The sequence below is a fragment of the Podarcis cretensis genome (assembly GCF_951804945.1).
Source record: "Podarcis cretensis genome assembly, chromosome: 3".
NCBI lineage: Eukaryota > Metazoa > Chordata > Lepidosauria > Squamata > Lacertidae > Podarcis > Podarcis cretensis.
In genome coordinates this window covers 33374625-33400478 of record NC_137172.1, presented here as the reverse complement: position 1 = coordinate 33400478, position 25854 = coordinate 33374625, and the positions used below count along the sequence as shown (strand labels likewise).

The 25854-nt window shown below is 44.1% G+C and overlaps 2 protein-coding genes across 5 annotated transcripts in view; one reads left to right on the top strand and one right to left on the bottom strand.

Annotated features, from left to right (window-relative positions):
• Positions 1 to 8143, top strand: part of CDC42BPA (CDC42 binding protein kinase alpha) — a 156495-nt gene extending 148352 nt beyond the window's left edge. For all 4 annotated transcript variants that reach the window (XM_079969154.1, XM_079969153.1, XM_079969152.1 and 1 more), the window contains 3 exons: positions 985 to 1102; positions 1926 to 2083; positions 3716 to 8143. In XM_079969154.1, coding sequence (XP_079825280.1) covers positions 985 to 1102; positions 1926 to 2083; positions 3716 to 3847 — 408 coding nt within the window. In that variant the 3' untranslated portion in view covers positions 3848 to 8143. The remainder of the gene's footprint in view (positions 1 to 984; positions 1103 to 1925; positions 2084 to 3715) is intronic.
• Positions 8144 to 11159: 3016 nt separating this feature from the next.
• COQ8A (coenzyme Q8A) overlaps positions 11160 to 25854 on the bottom strand; it is a 70622-nt gene continuing 55927 nt past the window's right edge. Inside the window, exons 7-15 of the mRNA XM_079969256.1 lie at positions 22815 to 22900; positions 22262 to 22402; positions 20263 to 20344; positions 18744 to 18837; positions 18359 to 18500; positions 16851 to 16958; positions 15522 to 15587; positions 14144 to 14230; positions 11160 to 12558 (exon numbers count right to left, since the gene is read on the bottom strand). Coding sequence (XP_079825382.1) covers positions 12271 to 12558; positions 14144 to 14230; positions 15522 to 15587; positions 16851 to 16958; positions 18359 to 18500; positions 18744 to 18837; positions 20263 to 20344; positions 22262 to 22402; positions 22815 to 22900 — 1094 coding nt within the window. The 3' untranslated portion in view covers positions 11160 to 12270. The remainder of the gene's footprint in view (positions 12559 to 14143; positions 14231 to 15521; positions 15588 to 16850; positions 16959 to 18358; positions 18501 to 18743; positions 18838 to 20262; positions 20345 to 22261; positions 22403 to 22814; positions 22901 to 25854) is intronic.

The window sequence follows — 25854 nt, the reverse complement described above, 5'->3', positions numbered from 1 at the left end:
AAAAGAAGGGGGAAATGAAACAAACCGGGCGCCAGGTGAGCCTCCCTAGGGAGAGCATTCCACGAAAGAGGAACCATTGCAGAAAAGGCCCGTTCTTGTGTTGCCGCCCTCCTGACCTCTTGAGGCGGTAGCACTTAAAGAAGAGCCTCAGATGATGCTCACAGGGTCCAGGTCAGTTCATATGGGGAGAGGCAATCCTTGAGGTACTGCAGTCCTGAGCCATTTAAGGCACTTTGAACTGGGAAGCTAATTAGAACCCACCGGAGTCGGGCCAGGAATGGTGTAATATGATCAAACCATCATGCACCAGTGAGCAATCTGGCCACCAAATTCTGCATCAGCTGAAGTTTCTGAGCCATCTTCAGAGGCAGCCTTCTTCAGAGGTAGCATATTGCAGTAATCTAACCTTGTAGGGTTTGTTAGTGTCTGAATCATTCCAGCCCTCAGAAAGGGTGGTCCTGGGAATAAATTCAGTGCCTATTCTTTTTCTACCCAATGTGTTTCAGAAAAGTCCTTGAAAGTGAAAGAATCTTGACATGTAGTAAAGAGAGCGGGAGAACTGGGAGATGCAAAAATCCATGTTGATAGTAAATAATTGGAGCAGGTGCTATATAGCATCTAGTCTCTGGCTACATTGCTTAGCTGACTGCGTCCATGCGGACTTTTAACACTGAAGACATTACACTAGGGTGTGTGATAGGTTTCAAATGCCTAAGAAAATATCAAAATTTAGGAGAAAACCTTGCATATTTGGCTACTTACTGCCACATACAAATTAGCATTTTGCAGTTGCTGCTGACGGCATTCTGTGTGGTTCCATCCACAGTGTTTATTTATAGAAAGTAACCTCTGCAGTCTTGCCTACTTGCCGCCTAGATAACCTGGAGACCAAGGCATTGTTTGACCATTTGCTTGGACTGTAGTTTGATAACCTTGGTATTTCCACTGTAAATGATTTTGCCTCTTTCCTGTTTCTCTTTGCAGAACCTTCGACCTCAGGAAAGTCGGACCATGTTTAGCGGTTCTGTCAGTATTCCATCAATCACAAAATCCCGCACTGAACCCGGACGCTCCATGAGTGCCAGCAGTGGTTTGGCGGCAAGTAAGTTGCTGCACCTTATCTCGAACATATAATGCAGAGTCCGAACACATATATACAAATGACTGGACTGGGGGGGGGGCAAAGAAACATGGTGTCACAAGTGACTTTTGAAACTCTCCGGTGCTGGCATGGTCCCCTGCTTGTGTTGGTAAGGTACCCCACACCAACACAGATCTGGCACATGTCCAATACCAGAAAAATAAATTGGGAATATTGTTTGTTTCAAATACTTTGACTCCTGCCTTCCAATCATAGACTTCAAGGCACCTTACAACTGGTTTTTTCTCATAAAACAATATTAACATCTAGCAGAACACAGCCGATAAGACTCTCATTAAAAACTGACATTCCAACAATATAACAAGAGTAGCAGTAAAATAAAAGTAACTGAAGACCACTGAATACCCAAGTAAATAGAATAGTTTTTATTTGTTACATAGTATGTAGGAAGGAAATGAGAGGAATTCTTATTTGCAGAAATGAAGTTTGTTAAAGATGCAAAACGCCTATTATGTTGAAATCCTTGGTGGGGATTAATTTGAAGAAATACAAATAAAACACTACTAAAACAATAGCAACCAAGAGACTGTGAAGTCAAATTACACATTTAGTATAATTGGTGGTTTGGCCCGGTGTAAAACCAGATTGGTGCTGGGGGGGGGGTGTTTCAATGAATAATTGTTAAATAATTTACAGAGGATGCAGCTGGGAAACGGAAGAAGGCAGTTCAACAAAAATTAGCTTCAGGAAAACAATTACTAGAGCGTACAGCTATAATGCCTTCATATTTGTTATGTAGCTAAATCCCTGGGTACTTTCCTAGGATCATCTGCACAAAATGGCAGTGCTTTGCGGAGGGAATTCTCTGGAGGTAGCTATGGAGCAAAGCGTCAGCCAATGGCATCCCCTTCCGATGGCTCCTTGTCCTCTGGCGGTTTGGACCAAGGCAGTGATGCACCAGCGAGGGACTATGAGCGAGAGGTGGGTATGACGTGGGAGGGGTGGGGTGGCAAGGGAAGCCTCTCCACAGAGCCCAAGTTCTTTACTCTGCTGTGCTCAAACAAAAGGATAGAGAAGTGTTGCACTGACAGTGACCCCAGGAAGAATAACCACAGGTTTTACTGAAGGAAAAAGTATTTTCCTATTTAAAATATGATAGAAATCCCCAAGGCAGGAGTCTGTATGACTTGAAACACTGTGGATTTAGATAATAAACTTTTTAGCAGCACTTGTAGATTTTTCTTCCTTTGGCACAAGAAGTGCTAGTGATGCATCAAAGAGAATTACTTCTGCCTCTAATAAGTAACCAAGCAGGGCATGAATCTAGGCAAAATTAAGTTTTTAGTCTCACTGATTTCACTGGAAATATTTTCACATGTGCTTCACTTTCCCACTGAAATCAATTTGACTTTTGTCCATATTCTATTATACTAGTTTTGCAATAAGGAAATCTATATTCTGAATTTTTACTGAATGTTGGTTCACGTTAGTTTGTAGAATTTGACAGGGGCAGGAAGTAACTGGCCATAAAGGCAGCTGGTTGCCGAAGGAGGAATACTGGCACTGTCCTGCCCAGTCCACAAGCAGCTTTGTTATCCTTGAGGTCAGTTGATGCAGTCAAGGATGCATTCGCACAGCAGAGGTCTCTGTGAATCAAGCTTCCTGTGAATACAGCCGCTCCTCAGCAGTGGCTGCTTTGACTGTGACAGACACTGCTGTCCTTGGCGGCAGTTTGCACAATGAAAGTGATGTTTTCATTCAGGTATTTTTTGCAGCATGTTTTGCAAAAGATCTACAGTAATCCATATGAGTTGTTCATGTCAGAACAAATAACACAGAGTGATACCCTTTGTACAAAACCGCCGCCAAATCTCCTGCAAGTCATGAAACAAGAGAAAGAAAACAAACGGAAGGGGGAAAACATTTAAACCAATTAGAAGCAACAAAAATATTAATCACCTTTCCAAGTTCATCCAACATTTGCATTAATATCTGGCAGGTGTCTGTCTGGTGTTGTGCTAATGATCTATGTGCAAATGTTCTTATGCATCTTTGGGAGCATTGCTTGCATGGAGGCAAAATGTGAATCAGCCCTGAATCAATGGAGGCCAGTTCATTTGAGCAGATGGGGCGCTGCCCCACCAATCTCAATCTCAGCTAGCCCACACTTCCCTGCCTTCTTCCTTACAAGGAGTCCAGGTGGTGGCACTGCCTACTAACTTTCCTCCTCCTTGTACAACTCCACAAGGGAGGATGGGGACAAAACTGGAGTCTGGCTGCACCTACTGTTGGTCTCTCTCCCATATGCCCTACCAACCCCAAGTGGACACCGGCCAGCTCTGCCCTCAGTGGTGCACTTCAAGAAAATAACTTCTGGTGTTTTGTTCCCTCCCAGCCACTGTACTTGGGAGGCAATATGAGATGCATTCTCTTGAGAAGTTAGAGCAGTTGGTATCACTCCCTCATGTGCTAAGGCGTGGGGTGTCGGGACAGGGCAGTCACTTGGTTCCAGACAGTTCTTGTCCTCGGTGTCCCTTTCCCCTTACTCCCACCCAGGCCTTCCTCTTCTGCTCCCGCTCACTGATATGTTCTCTTGCATTTTTTGGGCTGCAGGACTCTGACTCTCCAAGGCATTCGACAGCTTCTAACAGCTCCAACCTGAGCAGTCCTCCCAGCCCCATCTCTCCTCACAAGACCAAGAGCCTCTCCCTGGAGAGCTCTGACCACGCAAGCTGGGACACATGAACTGCTTCAGCACTCAGATTTTACATCTCAGCAGCTTACTGTCCCCATGACTCTCCGTTTGCTCTCACTGTCATCGCCCCCCAGCTTCCCTCCAAAAGCAGACTAGGGGAGGGAGGGGAGGAAGAGAGCATATCTTGTCTTCTCTGACACAAGCAGCGTAAGCTCCCCCCCCCCCCCGATTCAAAAGTAGCAGCAAGCAAGAGAAAACCTTGAGGAGGGCAGAGTGGGGGAGGGGTTGGTATACAAGAGATATTGGTATATTTGTATTAGTATCTATTTTATTTCATAGGGTTACAGCTGTTTCCATTTTTATGGGTATATTCCACACCATGCCACTGTTCCAAACAAAACATAGTGTTAGACTGACCAAAACAGAATCTGAAAGAGAGAACCAGATTTTGCTTTGAGGCACACAGTATCTCATTGTATTTTTTTCAAGAGTTAGCACAGCAACACCCACCCATCTCTGGTGATGGGGCAAAATTTGCCCTGCAGGGGCAGATAACGCACGCTTTCAGCAACCACTCTATTTGAATGTCAATCTGATTGTTGCCAGCAAATCCTTATTGATTTAAAAAGAAATGATGCATATTTTACTACAGTAGAGTTTAAGTAAATACGCAAAATTAAGAGTTAGTACATATGTATATAATAAAAGAAGAAGCATTGTGATGCAGCGAAAGATGGATTCCTATTTAAGAGATCCTTTAATTTAAGAAGACTTGTGTTGTTCCCTTTTTCATACTAAATAATCTATGGATTGAGGATGTGATCTGGATATAGAACATGGCACTGGATAAAAACAGCCTGGAGGGAGATTCCATCCTCACAATGTTCTCTGTAACATTACCTTCTTGTCAGTAGATGAACTAAAGCCATAATTCTCACTTTTTAACTATATCTCCCTCTTCTACTGTCTGCTTCACTGTACAAGCAAAACTCATGATCTGCTGGTCGACAAGCCTGAAGTGAGCTCAAGGGCAGTTTTGCAAAGAATCAGTATTCAGCCCCAAGCAAAACTGAAGTAAATGCAGCCAAAGCCAGTGCAAAGAGATAACTAGTTTTGGGACGGTTGGAGCAGGGTTTCCAAACCCATCTGGCCAATTAATACCAGCAACCACTAGCTTGTAAATTGACTTTCCAAATTTTAGTGATCAGCCTACATCAGGCAAATTCAAACAGCGCTGGTCTTGAAATAGAATCTTTTAAATATATAACTTGCTGCTCTAGCTCACTGAAGGCTATAACGTGCTGTTGGTCTTCAGAATTTGCTAGAACGCCGGGTGGTTCAGGGCGCCTATTCCGAAGATGTTTATTATGTCATCCCTGCTCTCCCACCGGGCCTGACCTAGTGTGTTTAGTGCTATTATTGCCGTGAAATACTGTGACAGTTGGATCCCACAGAGAAGCACTTGGCAGGGCAAAGCATTCCTCTCTGGAGAGAGCAGACAGTGGAGGTCCATCACCACCTAAATAAACAGTAGCAAGCAGTGCAACCTGCAAATGGAGGGCAAGAACAAAACAATAGAAAAAGCCCACTTGCCTCCTCCTTTTCCTTCTTGAACAAGTTGAGTGCAGTTTGCGATTTGAGACTAGATGAATGTGATTTTTCTAATCCTTGGGATCATTACTACCTTGATGATGTGACCAAGCTCAAGCGGATAAGAGTTTGGATGGTGGTGTGTGTTGAATTTAGAATTCTAGTCTTCTGGGTTTTGGTAACACTTCATGGCTATCATCAAACCATTCCAACCAAACAACAAAAGTGCAACTAATGGTGTTTCCCAGGTTCCCTCTGAAAAATGTCAGCTACCACCATACAAGGTACTGATTTAGAAGTACTCTGAGATACAGAGCGTTGTCTTTCATGATCTAGCTGTATTGAGTCTGCTAGTTGTTGGTTCTGTGTCTTCTTCTGCATTAAGTGGACTGCCACACCCCAAGCTACCATTTAGCTATTTTATACTGGGGGGAACAGTTGTGGGTGGGTGGGGGGGGGACACAGCTTTTTTCTACTGCGTATGGTGTCCTAATCCTGTCTGTGGAATTTGGCTTGTCAAGAATCTCCAAGTTGATGATGTGTGTTTTGTTGTCACAGGTTGCAAATTGCATTTCATAGCGGCCAGTTTTGACAGTTTTGCTGAGCAGGAAATTAGCATGTCTAAGAGCACAAGGACAGGCATAGTTTAAAATCCATTGACTACTTATTCAGCATTGGCTACTAAAAGGTTCTACTTCTCTTCCACCCTGTGATATTATCACTCATGCCCACCCACCGTTCTATACACTTGTGAAGAGATTGGACTTAGTTATTTCTGAAATACAACTAGTGGGAAATAGGTTATCTGATTAAGGCTGCCAGGGCTTGAAATCCACAGTAGGCCCAAGCGATTATCCACTTCAGGAGTTACCTTAGACATCCTTGCAAGGTCCTGTGGCAATTGATCTGTGCTCCATCTGAGAAAGAAAATTAGACAAGGCGGCACCTGTCTAGAATGAGAAGAAATTAGCATCCCAAGAGTTACATTTTACACGTTGGCCCATTTCACACATTAAAAGTATTCTTCTTTTCATGCTGACCTAGGATGCATTCCTAGTACATTATGGACACATTTGAGCATTGGCAGAATTGAAAACATATCTCTGAAATGGTTGGCTGGTGAAGTTTAGCTTTGCTGATAGGCATTGCTCAGTTTCCAGGCACACCTGATTACATTTCTCCAAGCACTTTCATAGTCTCTAGTTGAATCCTGACTCATCTGATGACACCTTTGTGTACATAGTTTGAGGCTATTATTTCCCCAACTGGGCTAATTCAGACACCTCAGTCATTGCCTCTTTACGCTTTTAGCCCATTTCTTGAGGCTCAATAAATCAGGTGTTGATTGTAAACGAACCTCAGATTGTACAGCTCCGTTATGTTATTATACATATCATTACTTTTTTCTTTTCAAAACACATTCCTGTCATAATATCCATTTTTATACTGCTGAAGCAGTCTCATTCGCTGGCTTCTTAAAAGTTGATTTGTGTGTTGTTTCGTGTTCCTAACCTGAATTTTTTTTTTTTTTTAGAACAGTTTTGGTTTTGCGCGGGGAGGGGGGGAAATACAGTTGATATTTGTGTTACGCTCTCAGGTATTTGAACGCAGCAGGATGTCTTCACACGATAAGCATGGAATGCAATAATGTATTTTGGGCATGAGGTTCACCAGAGGATGTACCCTGAGCACAACTAAGTTTTTGTACTGAAATGATGCAAACCTGGGTAGGTGATTGGATTCAGGGTGGCAGTTTTAAGGTCTCGACTGTGAGAAAATTATCTGTGTCTTTTTTTAGCCAGTGCGCAGTAAACAGGGCCTCAAATTCTTTTTCCCACCTGCAGAGTCATAAAGAAATTGGGAATCTGAAATCAGGCTTGTTGGGATTTTCTTAGCCTTACACCGTTTCACCACAGGTGTGAAAGTTACCTCTCTCCAACCTACGTTCCATATACAGGTGCCCTGTTTGGAGACCATAGGAAGTGCATATGCCTCAGGGTGAATGTCACTGAGAGGCTCATGACAAAAGTTTAGCCCAGTGCAATAAGGCTTTGTGCCTAGAGGCTAATAAGGGCACAAGCCTGTTTCATTCCAAAATCACAGTCATCAGGCTTTTCCTGGAATAGGGTTCTGAGCTTCTAACTAGTCTACAAGGGGCCTTCAGAGATCAAATATGCTGTAGATTTTCAACTTCTATGACCATGTTGTGCATTAAGGCAATTCCACATGACTTGTCACCTTGTCTTCTTCATTCTATAAATGCTCCCATCCTACATAAGAATTTTTTTCACTCATGAGGAAGCAATCCACAACCAAAAACAGTGTTGGTATTTCACAGTAATTATACCTGCCTTTTTATGTATGATGGTTTCATATCATTTATTTTTTAAAAATATATTTTTAGGGTTTTTTTTTCCATTGTAATATTATTGTACAGTTTTGCATGGCCTAGATGTAATCACTTTTTTGTTTTGTTTTAGAGTATAAAAGCTGACAAGTGTGCGTGTGGGGGAAAGATTTCTGCTTTTTGCCTCTTCTCACTCTTCTCTTATTTTTGATTTATGCCCTCAATGTTGTAGAGGACATTGTAAGAGATTCTCTGCTCCAGAACAATGATGTAGAGTCTATTGCACAGAAATATTTAAGGTGAATCAGTCAATGATGTAATAAATGACAGGTCACCAATATTTTATGTTGGTAACACTTAATATTAACCTACTTTGATGTATTGCAATAAAACAGGGAACTATTAGAAATACAGATGGTTTGTCTTTTTTCCTACCCCACCAGACTCTTATGAGGCTAGCGGGGCTACAGGGGATATGATGGGGTAGTCACATAATTTCAGCAATTGAAAGTTTTGTTCCTTTCAGCAGGTAGTTTCCTTTGGGATTGCTTTCCCTGCATCTAGCTGCTTCAAGCCATGAGTCATCACACCCATCAACAATGATACAGCTATGGGGAGGCCTAAGCTAGGAGATGCAGAAGGAATACACTGGGTTTGGGGGAAACTCAAACCTTGAAGGCGATTAGGAGGACCGCATTCTACAAACCAGGCCCCAACCATTAGAGAGGAAGGGCAGCAGAAATGAATTAAAATAAAAAGCAGGTTGTGGTAAGTAGCTTTCAAATGCACAAGATAGAACTCCTCTTGAACAGAAAACTGAGCTTTTCATTAAGAACCTTCTGCCACATGACTTCCTGTTCAGAAGCTTCGTGGTTTTTCTGATTCCAGAGTCACAGAGAAAGGATGCAGTGTTTGCTTTTCAGAATGCTCCACCCCTACAGCCACAGCTACTGGTTGGGAAGGGTACATCACATCCCACACTTGCTTGTGCAAAAGGGTCTGTGAGTGGCGCACATAATGGTCCTCATGTGATAGTCACGACATGAAGGGTCTGATTTTATTCAGCACAAAATCAGGCACACTTAACTCCACAGTGAAGTCCATTGATTGGATGCAATCAGTGGATTTAACCACACATAGCTTTGTGTGGTTATTCCTTTAGACTTCCTTCTCTTCCATCCTCAGCGGAGAAAAACTCCTTGTTAATGTTGCCTAGTTCCAAAGATAACTTAACAACACGGAGTCGTTTCACACTGAAGTTTTTGTGGTCTTTCCTTTTTGGCTGATTTCTGATGTGTTTTCCCCAGGAAACTCCTTTTTACAAAAGAAACAGCACAGCTAATGCGTGGTTGGCAATACCTCTATAATAGCACTTCTACAACCTCTTATTTTTTCATTTGCCCTTGACATTAGCTGGGTTAAGACAGAATCCAACTTCCTGAAAAAAGCAATTCCCAGACGGCAGATGCCTTGATCAGAAAGTCTTTCCATGCAAATTACTTTTTATAATAGCTCAGTGTGGAAACCCTACTGGAACTGGATTTGAGGTAGAGGTTTTAGTGGGTTTTTTCCTGCCCTGCTTTTGAGGCAGTTATAAAGCTCACAGCCTTCAGGGATTTTAAAGAATGATTTTAACATCTTTGCAGTTTAGTGAGAACTCCCTCCGACTTCCCTACAAAGAGGATTAGGTGAACATAAAGATAGGGCTGCTCAGACACAGGAAGCAGTCGGCTTTCCAATACAGGAATGAAATCCTTCAAGTGACCTTTTGTGTAAACTGGGTTTAATAGGTATCCTTTCCGTGACGATTTTTGCTTATCCATAGCTGCTGTTTTACATCTGCTCAATCAGGCTCTCAACTGGCATCCAATGTGTTTGGCGCAACAAGTCCCCTTGTCAGCTTTTTATACTTTTTATCAGTGCTTTAACCATCTCTTCATATTTCACCTTCGCCACCCCCCTCCAAATTACATACTTTAAAACGTTGGGTTTTTTTGGAGAATCAAAGTGTAAAGAGCATTTTCTAGTTTGAATATGTCAAACGACAAATGGTTTACATGCCAGATCAGCCAACATTTTAACTGTAATTAAATATAGAAGCTTAAAAGGATACAGATTTCAGTTATTCTTCTCATAAAGTCAAATTTTAAATGAAGTTAACAGAGCACAACTGCAAAGAGCAGCCCAGAGGAAAAAGTAAGTTCGCTACAGTCCTCTATATGCATGCAAGGGGGTTGGGTATTTGAGCCCTGCCTGCCAAGGCGGCACAACTCCCACCATCGCCATGCATGCAGAGACCTAACTCCTGCTCTGTGAGGCTTTCTGTGCAGTTGAAAACCCTAATTGCAGAGGGTTATAAATCACCCAAGGTGGCACCACCTGTAGAGCAGGCTCCTGGCCTCAAGCAATGCACCAACATGGCAACAGTAGGAGGTGTTGTGCAGCTCTGGCAGGCAGGGCTCTAAACAGGTCCATCACACAAGTAACTCCTAAAGGGGGCTTGCATCTCAAATGTGAAGCTTATAAACAAAGAGCAGCACTAGGAACTAATCGAACAATAGGGGCAAGTAAGTAAACTTCCTGCATTCTTGCCATCATCTAACTAGCATTCCTACATGCAGCATGTCAAATAAGGGGGCGCTCATCATGCAAAAAGGTAAGAGAAGCTGTATTATGAACCACTTGCATGGAACAGTGTGCCACACAATTTGGGCCAATTCATAAAATCTTAACAACAACTCCTCTTTTGTAATGGTTTGCATTTGGATGGTTAATAACCTCCCAAAAACACAGGTGATAGTTGTCCACACACCTGACTTGCTAAATGTCTCGTTATTTGAACGAATAGGGCCAAATGGTGCCAAGGAAATTTTGCCCTTGCTTGTGTAAACTGGAATTCAGGGTCAAACACAGAAATTGATTCAACATACTTCTTCATGCAACACACAATTTACGAAATGCATCTCCCCAAGATTTGAATGAAATAATGGAGGATAAGCAGCCATGGCTGCTAAACTGGACCGTTACATTCAGAGGCATTCCCTGAATACCATGGGCTGAGCATAAGCCAACAAGGAAGGATTTATAAATTCTTACGGCACAACTGCATGACATTCCCATAATTTACCAGTCCAATACAATCTGCTGTAACTTGTCTCTAATCATCATCTTCACCACTGCACTTCCACCATGGGTGGAGATGGAAGATCTCTTTTGAGTTATAGGATAACTTCTATTGTCTGCCCAGCCAGATACTGCTTCCCTGCTTTAAAGGTGAAAACTAAAATTGTCAGCAGAATATAGTGCTTATGAAACAAAGTACTTAAGAGGCATTATTACTGGAACAGAATCAGAGTAAGCAGAAGTGAAAAAGTACCCATACACTTGCTGCTGCTTCCAGCTTAGTAAACAACAGCCAAGCCACCTTCTGCACAAGCACTTCTTTATTGGAAATTGGTTGAAAGTTGTACAGCTACAACTAACTGTTGTACAAAAAACCCCCTCCCAAAATACATTTGCCGAGTTGCCTCCAATTGCTTAAAGTTGTGCGTTCAGCTACTTTAATGTATATTATGCTTTCCAACAAAATCTTGAAACACCACTGATAACACAGCAGTATCAATCTCCCCACGCCCATCAAAGGTTGCATTACAAAGATGCAGGCATGAAGGTGGAGATAGTTCAGCTTCACTGCTGGGTTTCTATAAATGCCACAGTTAAGAGCTTTGGCTTCTCTAATTCTCCATTTAACGAGAGAACCCCATTAACTACATTGCATATACATTCAGCTCAAGAGAATCAGACGGCTGCCACATTTGAAAGTAGGGCATTCTACATACGCCACTGCACCACTTTCTATCAGATCCTTGGAAATATTCACTTTCCTTGAAAACTTAAGAGACTGAAGGCATAAAATAGGCTATGTACACATCTTACACTGCACCATCAGGAGATCCCAACCTTTATGGATTCCCAGCAAGCATCATACAAAAATAGTATTCTCTTGTGAGTTGTGTTGGCAATCTAAACTTCATAGTATGAAACCATTTGTATCCTGCCTTAGAAGAAGAAAAATTAAAGGACCTATGAAAAAAGGGTGGGGGGAGAAACCACAGACATTTGGAGAACTACAATACGATTTCAATGCCAACTTGTTTTGGTTCTCTTTCCACCACCCCTTGCTTTGTTTTGTTTTCAATAAAAAAACAAATTGGTACACAGCTATCAGTATTAAAATCTGAAAAAGAGAGCTGATACCTGGGACAGTGAGATACAGAGCTGCCTAACTTTCCCTCACAATCCCTACATTAGGCTACAACCATTTTCCTGTAAAAAGAGGCTACACAGGGAATCAGGTGAGTGTAAAGTGGAGGAGAAAAGTCCAACAAAAGAACAACACTGTCCTTAGTATTCTGCTTCCAGGAGCCAGGCTGCTGTTGTTCTGGGGGGTATGAGAGAGAAGACACCGCACTGTGGTTTGCTAGAACCTTGGTGATTGGCCATAAACCCAAGGGGACATTCAACAGTTCTGTGCTACTATTCCTTCCTCGCCTTTCTACTCCAGTATTTTCTGTAGGCTTCCTGAAACATGTCCTTGCATGGAATCTGGGCCTTCAGCTTGGAGCAAATGAGGAATGAGCCTCCCATTTTCCGATGGAGAGAGTAGGTCTCCTCGGGAGGTGGGACTAGCCTATGCTTCAGCATGACTGGAATTAAGCCATGTATCTTCTCGGTGGTGTTTTGGTTGCCGAAGTCAAAAGGTTCACTGGATGCAAAAGCTTCTCCAAGGATGAGGACAGCATCCAAGTGGGCGTCTTCCATAGCCTGAGCAAAACAAAAATGGAAAGAAGGGTGGTTCTGATCAGCTGTTCTGAATAGTTCTACAAAGGAAAAATAAAGTAAAAAGGCAGCTACCGTGTAACTCCTAACTCTACAGGTCATGAAGACGATGAGGAAATATCCCATAAACAGCAGAATAGTTAATCTCTCTAGCTCTGGAATAAACATTCACAAATAACTATACCAGGCTCAGCCCACTTAGCACCGAAAGTCAATTATTGCAGGAGTTGTAGTCTGGAGGGATAAATGTTCTATTTGTCTGCTCATAAGCAGAGGCAGGCAGACTTTAAGCAGGTCTACCAGGTGGTGCCAGGTGTGATTGGCATGGTGGTGGAGATGTCAGTGGGCTTTGCTTTTTAAGACAGTGTACACCAGGCAGTGTCAGAACCCAACACTTCCAATCCTGTGCATGTTTATTCAGAAGCAAGTGCCACTAATCACAACCCAACACAGCTACTGTGAAGGACATAAAAGATCAAGGACTATTTCCTTCACAGCCTAATGTGGCAGCACAGACTTCCCATATGATCAAGGGTAGCGAGGAGAATGTTCCTCTAAGCTGCTGACCCTTAATAAACTACCTCTCACTTCCATTGTTAATTCAAATGGGGACTCTCTGAACAGGAGTCTTTCTCCACAGGGAGAAAAATGAAGGACTGCACCCATCTCAGGTTTTCACCAGGCCACAATTCTACAATATTACAGTGCATCATATATAAAAAAAGTCAAGCTAAATTCAAATAAAATTATTGCTGGCAGCAAAGAGTATTGCGAGGCCAGCAAAGTGGATATTCTGTTACTTCCTGCCAGCATATTTGAAATGCTAAAAATCTTGGAATTACCCTACTCAAAAATCAAAGGAACATCTCCACTGCCCCAACAATGGACACCCAAATTAGAATACTTCCACTCTACCACCATCCTTCTACGTGACCATGACAGCTCCAACACCCCACAACTCCCCAATCCCATAACTGCAATCCACCAGAATAAAACTTGAATGGCAACGCTTTGGAGCCTACTTAGAAATAATAGGAAACTGCATCACCCTGACTCAGAACACTGGTCCATCTATCTCAGTATGGTCTACAATGACTGGCAGTGGCTCTCTGACATTTCAGACAGGGGACATTCCCAGCCTTACTGAGAGATGCCAGGGATTGAACCTGGGACATGAGACACCCGGGAAGTGTGTTTTATAGCGTCCTTGCCAACTACCCACACTTTGCTGGAAACAAGCTTCCAAACCTCCAATATCTCAAACTTAGGATATTCTCCTTTACAGGCTCAAGCCAGCTGCCCTGATCATACCCCCATATATTAGAAGAATGAGTGAATATCCTGCATGACAAATTAAGCTGGATTTGAAAGGAGTGATGAGATATGCCACTTAAGAGCTGCAGCTAATGTTGACCCCCATGGTGGCATTGGCAAGAGACATTTAAGTTCTATAGATACAATAAATAGGTAGCTTCAAAAGGGGAGTAATTATTTAGCTGAAGTTTCTAAAGGAGACTGAAGTCGCACCGGTAGCTAAACAAAGAGTGGATTGTTTGGTGCTATTATGTACCTTGTTTTCATAGCCAGTTAGGAATTTCATTTCTATTGATTTCTTCAGCACCTTCTCTCTGTCCATGTCAGCAGCTGCTTTGATTAACTGTATTGGAAGAAGAAAAATTCAAAAGCCAGAAGGTGTAGGTGGGAGCCAATCCTATTAAGCACTTCAATAGCAAAGAAAATCCTTTACTCAGAAACATGGTCAATACTAGGAAAGCTATATGTTTTCATCCCACAAAAAAGAATTCGGCCAAGCCTTTAAGAAGCGTGAGCAGTTTTGAAAGATCACAAACTTCAGCTGTCTTCACTTGAGACCGGAAATGTGATACTAGGATGAAAGGAATGCATGCCCTTGTTTAATGTAACTTTTTATTGGGTTTTATAAACAAGGATCATGGGAATAATAAATGATACAAATGAATAGACCAAGTCTTCACATGTTATGTGTATAAAAATAGCATAATGAATTTGCAGAAGTAATGTCTGTGACATACAGTTCCTTATTAGTGGTCAATGAAGAAGTTACTGGTTTGTGAACTGCTTTAAGCGAAGGGAAAACCAGATAGAACAGAGTTAATGGATAACATTCCACATTGCAAAGCTAAATGCCCAATTGGGAGTCCTTGTGGTTATGCTTAAATTAAGAGTTAGTAATGGTCATTTTCCCTCCTGTGTTACCAGTGAAACAATAAGAAATGTTGGTATACTGAGAATGGATGCCCTAATTTAACATGGCTAGATACAATTGAAACACAGGACACATTCCAACCCATGAAAAATCAGCAGGCCAAAGGGGGCTCTACTCTTTGCTGGCAGCATGGAACCCTTTTCAAGAGTCCAGATGTTTGCCTTGAGCAGATACTGCCAGAAAGGGGGAGAATACTTTTCTCAGAATGACATTTGTTTTTAGACTACTAGGAAAATATTGCAGTTTTCACTGCACAAGTCCCACTTAAGAGAAAATCTCTGGGTCCTGCGCAACAATACCTATTTCACTGGGAAAGGACCAATATATTCCCTATGGCGGTTTGCTAAAAAGCAATTTTGAGTCTGTCCACAAGAACAATAGAATATGTACTTGGGTCATTTAAATAAAAACAAACAGCAACACATCTTAAGCGTTACTAAGGTTTTAAAAGCAATTTCCCTCACACCATCAACTCCCTTTGCACATTTTAAAAAATCCACATTAGGAAAAAGTGAATTATGACAGCAGTCCAAGTTCTCCAATTTTAGAATGCAACAAAGAAAGTTGGGCTGCCTGAGATAAGGGAGAACTAAAAAGCCAGTTAAACCTCTAGTTTTCTTTCAATCCAGCGACTTACAAGTCAAACATGCTTCTCAAGCCCACAAAACAACAAACCATCACAAAAGGTTTTAGGAGTCCTCACCTCTATGTAGAGGTCTGTGAATTCCTCATCAAAACCCCGGGTTGCACCAAAATCCAGAAGCGCCACCTGAATGAGATGTACAAATGTGTTTTTTTACACTAGAACAGAAACTATTACACTGAGAGCATCCGGATGCTTGTCAGAACAATATTAAGTGCTACAAAGAGCTGGAGTTCTTCATAAAGCCACTTTCTTTTCCCACTTGTTATTGGGATAGGGTGAAAACCTAAAACAGCAACACTTCACAGGTTGCTTTAGTACATGTGCTTTTATATACAAAAACTACATGGCTGGCAAGAACCCTCCTTTCATTGGGAGAATTTCAGCACTTTGTCCCCAGTTCTAACAAAGCTAAGGAAACAAGGACAATTGGACAGGCCCACCTGGTTGGAAGGGTCACATAGCACAAACATGAGGATGGACCAAGTAACCACCATGGAAAGAGGGTCCCCTCAGCAAATTTCAACACAGTGGCTGCAATGCACAGCTATAGGAAGGCACGGGGTTTATGCTCAAGCACACATGGATGGGGCTTAGATTAAGATGCAGAATCCCCTGCAATGCACACACCACATTTCCTTAGCAGAACAAGTTAATATGGAAAGGGTCTTCTGGATGTTGAAAGTTTCATAGCCATTGCTCCAGTGCCCCTAAAGAAGGTAAATTTCTCTAGAGCTTGGGGGTGGGGGTGAGGAACCTGCAGCGCTCTGCTTAATTTCTGGCCCTCTAGACCCTGGGAGCCCAAGTCCTGCTCTCTGATATGTGAGAGAGGTAGGTGGGGTGGCACAGAGGAAGAGCTATACCAGGCATAGGCAAACTCAGCCCTCCAGATGTTTTGAGACTACAATTCCCATCACCCCAGACCACTGGTCCTGTTAGCTAGGGATGATGGGAGTTGTAGTCCCAAAAAATCTGGAGGGCCGAGTTTGCCTATGCCTGAGCTATACAGTCCTGCAATGCTGGTTTTTCCAGTGGGTCAACGGCCCTTCAAAAGGAAAACAGCTTCCCCCATTCCTGCTCTAGGCATCTGGCAGGTGAGAATTTCTTACCTTTTCCTTCAAAGACACCATCGGTGGAATTCTATTTGATTGTCAGCAGAGTCTTACTATCCCTCCCATTACATTCTTGCTGTATCGTTTCCATGAAATATGATCCCTTTCCCACCTAAAACCCACAAACTCTAGATTCCAGGCGCTACCCTCAAACCCACTTGCCCAGCTAATCGAACCACCTCCACCTAAAGGAGCACATTAGCCAAGAAGCCACTGCAAAAAAAGGAAGCGAGTGCTGCATAAGCAGCTAGTGCCAAGTCCAGCTAGAGCCATTTACCTTCTGCAATTCTGGGTCATAGAAGAAGTTGGACCAGTTTGGATCTGTCTGCATGTATCTGAACTCAAACAACTCTCGCAGGCACAAAATGAGTATGTTGTGGCAGATCTGCAAAAATTGCAACAAAGGGACAAAAATGAATTAGAAAAGCTCCCACTTGCATCAGATTAGGTAGGTATGCAGAATATACTGAAACTGTAAGTCACAGCTATCATGAATGTCTGTCTGGCAGGCAGAGGATGCTACAAAGACTCCTGGGATTAGGTGGATTACACATCTCCTTGGGGAGGGAGGCAGGAGGAAAGAGAGGGAGAGATGCCAAAGAGTCACTGCTCTGGACAATGCACAACTACAAAGCTCGAGAAGAAGTGTGGCCCCTTTCGTGTAACATGTGATATAGTCGGGGTGAAACTACGTTGCTCGCCCAACTATAAGGACCAGCAACAGGTCACTTAACTGCCCTCTAGCTTCCAGAAAGGCTGGAGTTATTGAGCCAGCATTGTGGCCAAGTTAGTGGCCCAGAGTAGGGATGCCATTTACAGGAGATAAGGGCTGAGGAAGAAGAGAGCACCAATTGCACCATTGTTTCGGTGAAAATTTAGTTCAGGAACCAAAGGGTCAGGATTTAAGTGTGCACCTCAGATGGGAAGGCAAAGTGCAAACATGGCAACATGTGCTTGAAAACACAGGTGCCATACAGGCACACTTGTCGGAGCCGAGACCAACTTCTGCCGACACAGAAAGAGGACTGGTGGAGGGGGAAAAGGGCAGAGCAGCAACATGTCAGAGTGACAAAGCCTAGACCTACATACATCATGTACCCGGGAGTTTTGTTGTCTAGAGACCAAACTTTATACTCCCGCTCAGTGACTTGCTGACAGCTGTTAAGGGTGTTTAATGGCCTCCTATGGGGCACGTCGGAATACCAGACCAAGTCCATCTGCCAATCTGGCTGTAGTCAGACTTGCTTGTCCTCCCGTTAACTTTCTAGCCCCTTGCTATATTTGGCTCCGATGCTCTTTTGTCCATGCTTCACCTCTCGTCTGACCTCTTGTTTACCCAGTACTTTTCTACCAGGCTTCAGCTGCTAGGATTGGCCCAACTGAGAAGCCTATATTTGGGTGCTTATGCAACAAGAGGGGGACGCGTTTCTGATTGCTCGTTCCAGGATGAGATGATCTCTTTTGCCAAGCTGGTCATCCTACACACAAGGTCAGGCTGTCTATCTGAAAGATGGTTTGCAGGTTAGCAAAGCCAGTGGCTTTGGGGTCCCCAGTGCAGGTGGCCCCAATACTGAGATTTGCAAGACACAACCAGTAGCAAAACATTTTCTAGGGTGCCCACCATTCCCAAGCAATCGATTTCTGCACACAATACTCAGCATGGCCCCAACCTGTCCATTCACAGGACGTCTCTCGCAAAATGGCCTGAGGAAGAGGCCCGTGTCCTCTGGTTCTACCAATCTTCTTCCTCCACCTCCAAGCAGAAAAGGGGCCAGGCGACCATACCTCGTTCCTTATCTCCTGGCTGAGTTCTTGGGCTTGATCCAGCGGGAACCCAGTCACCAGCTCCGTCGTCAGGACATGTGGGCTGCACAGCTCCTCCACCACAGCAGGAACATAGAAAAAGGGGTGGTCCTTGAGCAGCTCCCTGAGGGGCAACAGACAAAATGCTAAGAAGCTGCCCAACCCCTGCAGGGGCCTGGGGTTTCTGCAACATCGGGGTTCAGCAGAGGTAACGCCATTTTGCCCAAAAGCAGCCACTTGCTACTCTAGATTCTTCTCTGAGCCTCTTTCCCCCTAGTCCAACAGCATGCACAAGCCCAGGTGTTTGGGATAAAACCAGAATCCCTCATTGCAGCATCTGGCGGGGGCAGATCCCCATAACACACACCTGAATTTCTTAGCGCAGGCAGCTTCTCTCTTGTAATCGCATTCCAGGGCCAGCTCCCTGCTCAGCACTTCAACCAGATGCTCAGGGAAGAGACCTGGAGGCAAAACGGCAGGAGAAAGAAGGTTAGGACTGAAATAGAAACAATGACAGAGTCAGGGGTGGGGGACCTCAGACCTTAGAACCAAATGCGGCCCTCCACTTCTCTCTGCCTGGCCCTTGGAACACTACCAGGCCAAGCCCCTCACTGGCCCTATTTGCACCTCAGATATTTTGCCCTGGCTGGCATGTGTCCATGAACCCTGATAACGCCTCTTGCTTATCTGGATGGTGAACAGAGAGGACCACACAAGTGTATGTAGAAACTAGCCTAGTGTACATAAGGTAAAACCTGCCATTTCTTCTTTGCCCCACCCACCATGGGCATATGGCCCTTGGGAGGTTGCCCAGAAATGAATGTGGCCCCCAGACTGAAAAAGGTTCCTCAACAGAGAAAAGAGCTCAGCCTGGAAGGCAGCGCTTCACCGGTTACTTTCAGCCATATACAAACGTCCTTAGTTAACTGTAGCAACTGCACCTCTCTGCAAAGCATGAATGGTTCTCCTAAAATTAACGCATCCTGGACTTCAGGAATAGCATCCCCCCACACATACGAAATCAATTTAGGCATGTATCGGCATCCCGAGGGGCAAATACTGAAGCCACCCATGCTCCATAAATGGAAAAGGTGGTGATACAAAGCATTTGCGGACTTATAGCCTCCCACGGCTTCTTTGATGCCAAGATTAATGAGAGATATCAAGGGGGGATTACAATTAAGGTTGTGGATCTCTGCCCAGCATTCCCACAGCCAGGCAAAAGAAGTTCAAAGGACAAAGTGGTTCTGTCTGCCTGAGCTCTGCTCCCATCTGGCAGCCAGTCCACAGACTGCCAACGAGGGAGGGAGGGAGGGAGGGAGGGAGGAGTTACGTTACACAGCAATCTTGCTACTCTCTCTTCATTGCCACATAGGTTCAGAATGCTGGGCTCTCCTGTGGGTTTGGACATGATTGGACTTTTCTTCCAGATGAGCAAAGCAGAATGGATTTCTATCTGGTAAACATAGGCTAAAAACTCACCCCACATTTCATGCTAATAACCTGTTGCACAATAGTGAGAGGTTGTCCCCCAGAATATGTGGGGCAGAGATGGTAGCCCAGGGGGCCCAAGCGCTGGATATTCTGCCCTTCCCTCCATCCCCCCCAAAAACCCTCAGCTGGGCCCTCTACAAAGTGAAACCCAGGGCACAACCCATCTTCATATGCCCAGAGGCAAGTCATGGGCCTGTGGCTCCTGGTCTTTTAAGCACCTGGCAATACCCCAGCGTCATTCTATGTCTCATCTTAGCAACTACGCTGCTTGTAAGAGGCAGCAGGTGAAGCTTCCAACCAACTGTTTTAACACTGACAGCAGACAACAGAGTAGTGTTCAGCAGACACACACACACAGAAGGCTTGCACAACAGCCCCCTTCCCAAAGTTACCTTCTGGGAGAACATTGCTCATGCTCAGGACAGTCATCAGGTTGCTGACATCACTATTGATGCTCTGGGCTATTCCAGGATACTGCACGAGAGAGAGAGAGAGAGAGAGAGAGAGAGAGAGAGAGAGAGAGAGAAATGGAAATGCTGAGCACCTCCTCCAGTTCAAACACCTGCTACACTTTCCTGAACTAAAACAGAGGGTCAAGGCTTCAGTCATGGCAAAAACAAAATCCCTAAATAAAGGTGCTGAAATACAAGGGTGAAAAGAGGTCACGGGAACCTGGCTAATCCTGTGTCTGATCCAGCTAGCACAGTATTGCTTGCCTAAGAGCAAGTAGAGCCACCCCTTTTCTCTCTGCTTGCCACTTTCTCATGCACAAGCCCCACATCCCTCGTTCCTCCCATCCACCCACAGGTAGACACCCCATTCATCCATTCTCTTCCCCACCCACCCACAACGGCACACACGCTTTCTATCAGGAGCAACTCACACACATTCTCATGCCTCCTCCGCCTCCCACTCCTGTTCCCCAGCCACACTGACGTTTTCTTGCTTTGTGTTTTGGAAAAGCAGAAACCACTCCCAGCCACAGCAGTCACAGGCAGGTAGGTTCATGGACAAGCCTGGAGGTCCAGCTATGGACTGTGGCAGCAAGAGCATCTTTCAGAAAGATGCTAGCCACTCTAGTTGCTGCTACTCTGCAGGCCTCTTTCACTGAGGATAAAGGAGGGTGAGCTGAGATGGGGAGGAGGGGGCAAGAGTGGGGCAGAGTAGAAAAGGTGGGACAAGATGACCCGCAGGATGCTTTCCAACTCCACAATTCTATGATCCTAGAAGGTTCTACAAGCATGATCCAGCCTAGAGGCTGGCAGCTCTGCCCCCTGGTTTTTTACTGTCTGAGAACCTGGAGAGTTGCCTGCCAAACAGGGAAATTTCCCAGGATTGAACGGTTTGTTTCCCCATCATTTGCAAAAATCCTTCAGAAAAGATACAGTCCTATCACAATCAAGAGAGTTCTACAATAATGCAGTTTACTTTGCATAAGAAACACAGGCTGGTTTGGGAAATAATAAAGGGGAGGCATAATGAGCTACAGTTCCCTCTCTCCAAGGTAATTTAGACTGTCCAAACCTGACAGCACACTTCTCAAATGCTCCTGCGAAGCATAGCCTGCGGAGTCTAAAATTCCATCCTCTCCACCTCCTTTCTAAAAAAGAGCCAAGGGAGCCAATTTTCACAGCTTAGCACCTGTGCTCTGGGTAGCAGACTGACATGAACAGCTGCAAGAACAGGAACTTTCTGTCACTTTTAACCTACACTGGGCTTAAAAATAGGGGCGGGGGAAAGAGACAACAGCCCAAGAAATGCCACCTAGCAAAACCTTAAATCTAGAGCAGGTGGTCCCTCCAGGTGTTGTTAGACTACAACGCCATCATCCTTGACCATGATGGAAGCTGGAGCCCAACATCTGAAGGGCCAGAGGCTCCCCATCTACAGGACTTTTCTACTGTCATGGGGATCATTAAAACTCCCAATGGAGAGAATTATGGCAATTGCCAAAACCAGGATTTCCAGAAAAGGAAAATGCTTCTGGCACATCATCCCCCATATTGCGCAAGTCTATAGTACAAATGGTTCAGACACACAGTTTGATCAGCAAAAAAGGGAACTATAATGTGTGAACCATTCGTACCATATACTTTGTCACAACCCAAGAATCAGGTTCAGGATTTGAAGGAGCCTGTCCTCCATCTGAAAATGTCTGTTGATCTCAGACAGAAGTGTTAGGGGCACAGTGACAGAACTACCCTACAGCCGCATAGGCTTCACACAGGGGCCAAAGGTGATGAGATGAACCTCGGGATCCCTTCAACTCTACAATTCTACACTTCTATGAAACTAATATATTGTAAAACATCAAGGAGTGGTTCTCAAAGTGCATATTCAGAGCTACTGGTGGGCGCCAACTCTGAAAACACTGAAGACCACTAGGCCCACCTGGATTTTCATGGCAACTTCTTTCCCGTTCTTCAAGCGCCCCAGGTGAACCTGCCCAATCGAAGCTGCAGCAAAAGGTCGCTCTTCAAAGAACTCCAACTTATCACGCCAGTTGGGACCAAGGTCATTGTTCAAAGTTTTCTAGCGGTGAATAAAAAACACAAATTGGAGTTTTCCCTTCCCAGGTAGACACTACCACTTGATGCTTAGACTAGGGACTTTGAAATCCAGCTATGACATACGGACAACTGCAAACAAGCACCAAGGGCATATAAATGGCCAGGATTAAAAATCCAAGCAGCCACTAATGTATACAAATTAGAGAGCTAAACAATGAATTCCACCATGATTTTTTTTTAAATGGTGTAGGCAAGGAAAGAAGGTGCAGTAAGGTTATTTAATGCTTTGTTCTTGCAGCAGCCTGCTCAGCAATGGCCCAGAACCTGTACATAGAGGAAGGTGCCTGCTTTCTCATTCAACACAGGTCTACTTCTGTTCGTCCACTTTGATCCCCGAGGCTCCCTCCTGTCATACAGCCCAGGCAAATCCTCACCATCATTTGCTTCAATGGCATGAAGTCTGCACTCTGACGGACACGTTCAAAAATCTTCTGCAGATGAGGGTTGATGAAGGCATCATCTGACAAGAGGAAAACACAAGCCCAGTCAGGCAATCAGAGCCATAGTTAAACATGATAGCTAGTTCCTTTGATATGCAAGTACAGTCTCATTAAAAAGGTAGAAGTAGCCTTAAGTACATTTCGGATTGAGCATTGACATATAGACATGAGTGGATTTTGTGCTAGGGTCAGACAACATTCTATCTTGCACAAAGGAGCCAGCTTATTGTTCATAAATTCCTATAAACATGTGACGCTTTACCCTCAGTCTTTGTCATCCTTGAAATATCCAATGAGAAGCCCGAAGACTTCCCCCCTGCTGCAAGGAACTCTGCATATGCTCTGAAACCCAATGTTCTGCTCAAGCAAGCAACATGCAGCTAGCTATGTTAAATTGACTTCAGGGAATTAATTTATTTAGTAATTTGGGTTTCAAATACTTAAAGAACAAATAAACAAAAAGAACATCATATACAAAAAAGGGAATTATCTTTAGGGAATTTTCCCTAAAGTGTGTGCAAGAGGAAAATCATTGCCTTCTCTCTTCTCCAAATAAACTTATTTATATTTTGTTATTTTGTTTCATTAGTTGTTGTTTTTAAAGCAAATCCCTAAAGTTTCTCATTAGAATCTCCCTGTGTGACACTGCAGAGATGCTAAGTGACCTGTTGTGTTCCAAATTTTCCCCTCACACACAAACAAAATTGTGTGTCTCTAAAGCTTTGGGAAAGTAAATTCACATCAGTTTATTATCCCCTAAAGCAGAACAGAAAGGGGAATGGGTCCTTGGCAGTAGGACTATGAAATCCTCGAAGCAGCTGGACACACTACAGTGCAGCCCCAGCGTTTTGGTGGCAGCGTATCGCTTTACTTTTGAAGGGAGCTCTTATACAAAAGAGGGACCTGCCAGTAAGGAGGGATCCATTCCTTCACACATGGCAAAGGGTCAGGTCCCCTGACCTACGTACAGGCATTGCCCACAAACCTTCAAGCTCATTTTTGCAGCTTAGAAGGTGCAAAAGAAGAAGAAGAAGAGTTTGGATTTGATATCCCGCCTTTCACTCCCCTTCAGGAGTCTCAAAGCGGCTAACATTCTCCTTTCCCTTCCTCCCTCACAACAAACACTCTGTGAGGTGAGTGGGGCTGAGAGACTTCAGAGAAGTGTGACTGGCCCAAGGTCACCCAGCAGCTGCATGTGGAGGAGCGGAGACGCGAACCCGGTTCTCCAGATTACGAGACTACTGCTCTTAACCACTACACCACACTGGCTCTCAAAAGAGCCAGTGCAAAAGAGCTTTGGTCAAGAAGGGGTACTGAATTTGGGCACGATGGAAGAACGCCCACGAGATCCTGGTGATATCCCTCATCCTAAGGCTTCCACAAGCGAAGAAAGCAAGTGTGGCATCCTCCATGGGGGTGTTGTGTGCTGAAACCTCATCTATTCTACCCCCGTCCCTTCCGAGACATAGCAGGAAGGGCTGGAGCTGGCAGGAGAACATTTCAATTCTCAACAGGCTGCTCTACTTTCACCACCTCAGAAAAACAGAGAATAAACACTTGCATCAGCTGTGACTTGCATGTCTATTCCAACACTTATCTGCTTTGCTCGCTAACATGCCGATGAACCGCCTTCACTTGCTATTTATGTGGCAAGTTTATTAGGCCTTCAAAGAACTCTGGAAAGAACGATTTGCCAACTGGTGCTGAAGTAACCAACCAGATTATTTTTTAACAAAGCATGCTCATGGTCAAAAATACAGGAAGCAAAGTATATGCAGAGTCAGACCATTAGGCCCATCTAGATGAATGCTGTCAACACTTGTCTGAAAGCTGACATTCCCAGATGCAACCCAAGGACTGAACCTGGGACCCTCCACATTCAAAGCATGTCCTCTGCTGCTGAGCTACAGATTTTCCTCTTTGTGGTTTATGGTTTAGACTAAACAATAAAAGACACCCCTGCAATTAAGCAGTGACAGTCCGTTCCTCCCTTGCAGTTAAGGTTGGGCAAGACACTGGCCACAGAAAGGGTTCATGGTAAAGTTTTGCAGGGTGAAGCAACTGCAAGCAGAGGGCAGCCTGCAAGTTGCATCAACCTATTGTTTTTAACGGAAGCAAAGGGCTCTTGCTGGGGAAAGCTCATTTTCCTGGTCCTTTTCAGAAATACAGAACTGCATCTTTCTCAGAAGGCTGGCGAAGTTTAAAGGAGGGACAGAATGTCCATCAGATTTGTGAGCATTGCCTTGGCCTTCGGTTGTGTTTATTTCTTTAAAAGCCTCCAGTGGGTTTGGCAATGCTATGCTATTAGTGGGAAGAATCTTAGTTAAATTATCACACACACACACACATACACACACAGAGAGAGAGAGGCCACATTGCTCTAGTAGTTACTTCAGATCCCACCATTGTAGTAACTTTGGTGGTAGCCACATCACATATGGATCATCTACACACACACACAAACACTCTCTTCTGCTAATACCACTATTCCATTTTCTCTTGGTCACAACACAATGTTCAGCTACACACTTCTGTCATCTGGATCTGTCAGGCTGCTGGCCCGAGTTGGGAGAATTCTAAACATCGGCCAAAAATAATGAGCACATGCTTGAGAAGTTTTCGAGTCCAAATAGTTTCCAGAAGGGAGCCATGTTTGTGGTGGTTGTTTGCTGCAACAGACTTAGAGCCTTGTGTCACTTTAAAGTATAGTCAAACCTTGGTGGTTGAATGTAATCCATACCATTTGACTTCCAAAATGTTCGACAACTGAGGCACATCTTCCAATTGGTTGCAAGAGCTTCTTGCACTCAAGCAGAAGCCACGTCGGACGTTTGAGTTCCAAAAAATGTTTAAAAACTAGAGCATTTCAGGAGCTGAAATGTTCAAAAATGGAGCTATTTGAGAACCAAGGTTTGACTGTAGAAGCTTTTGTGGCTAACACTTCATACATCTGATGAAACAGACTCTAGGCCCT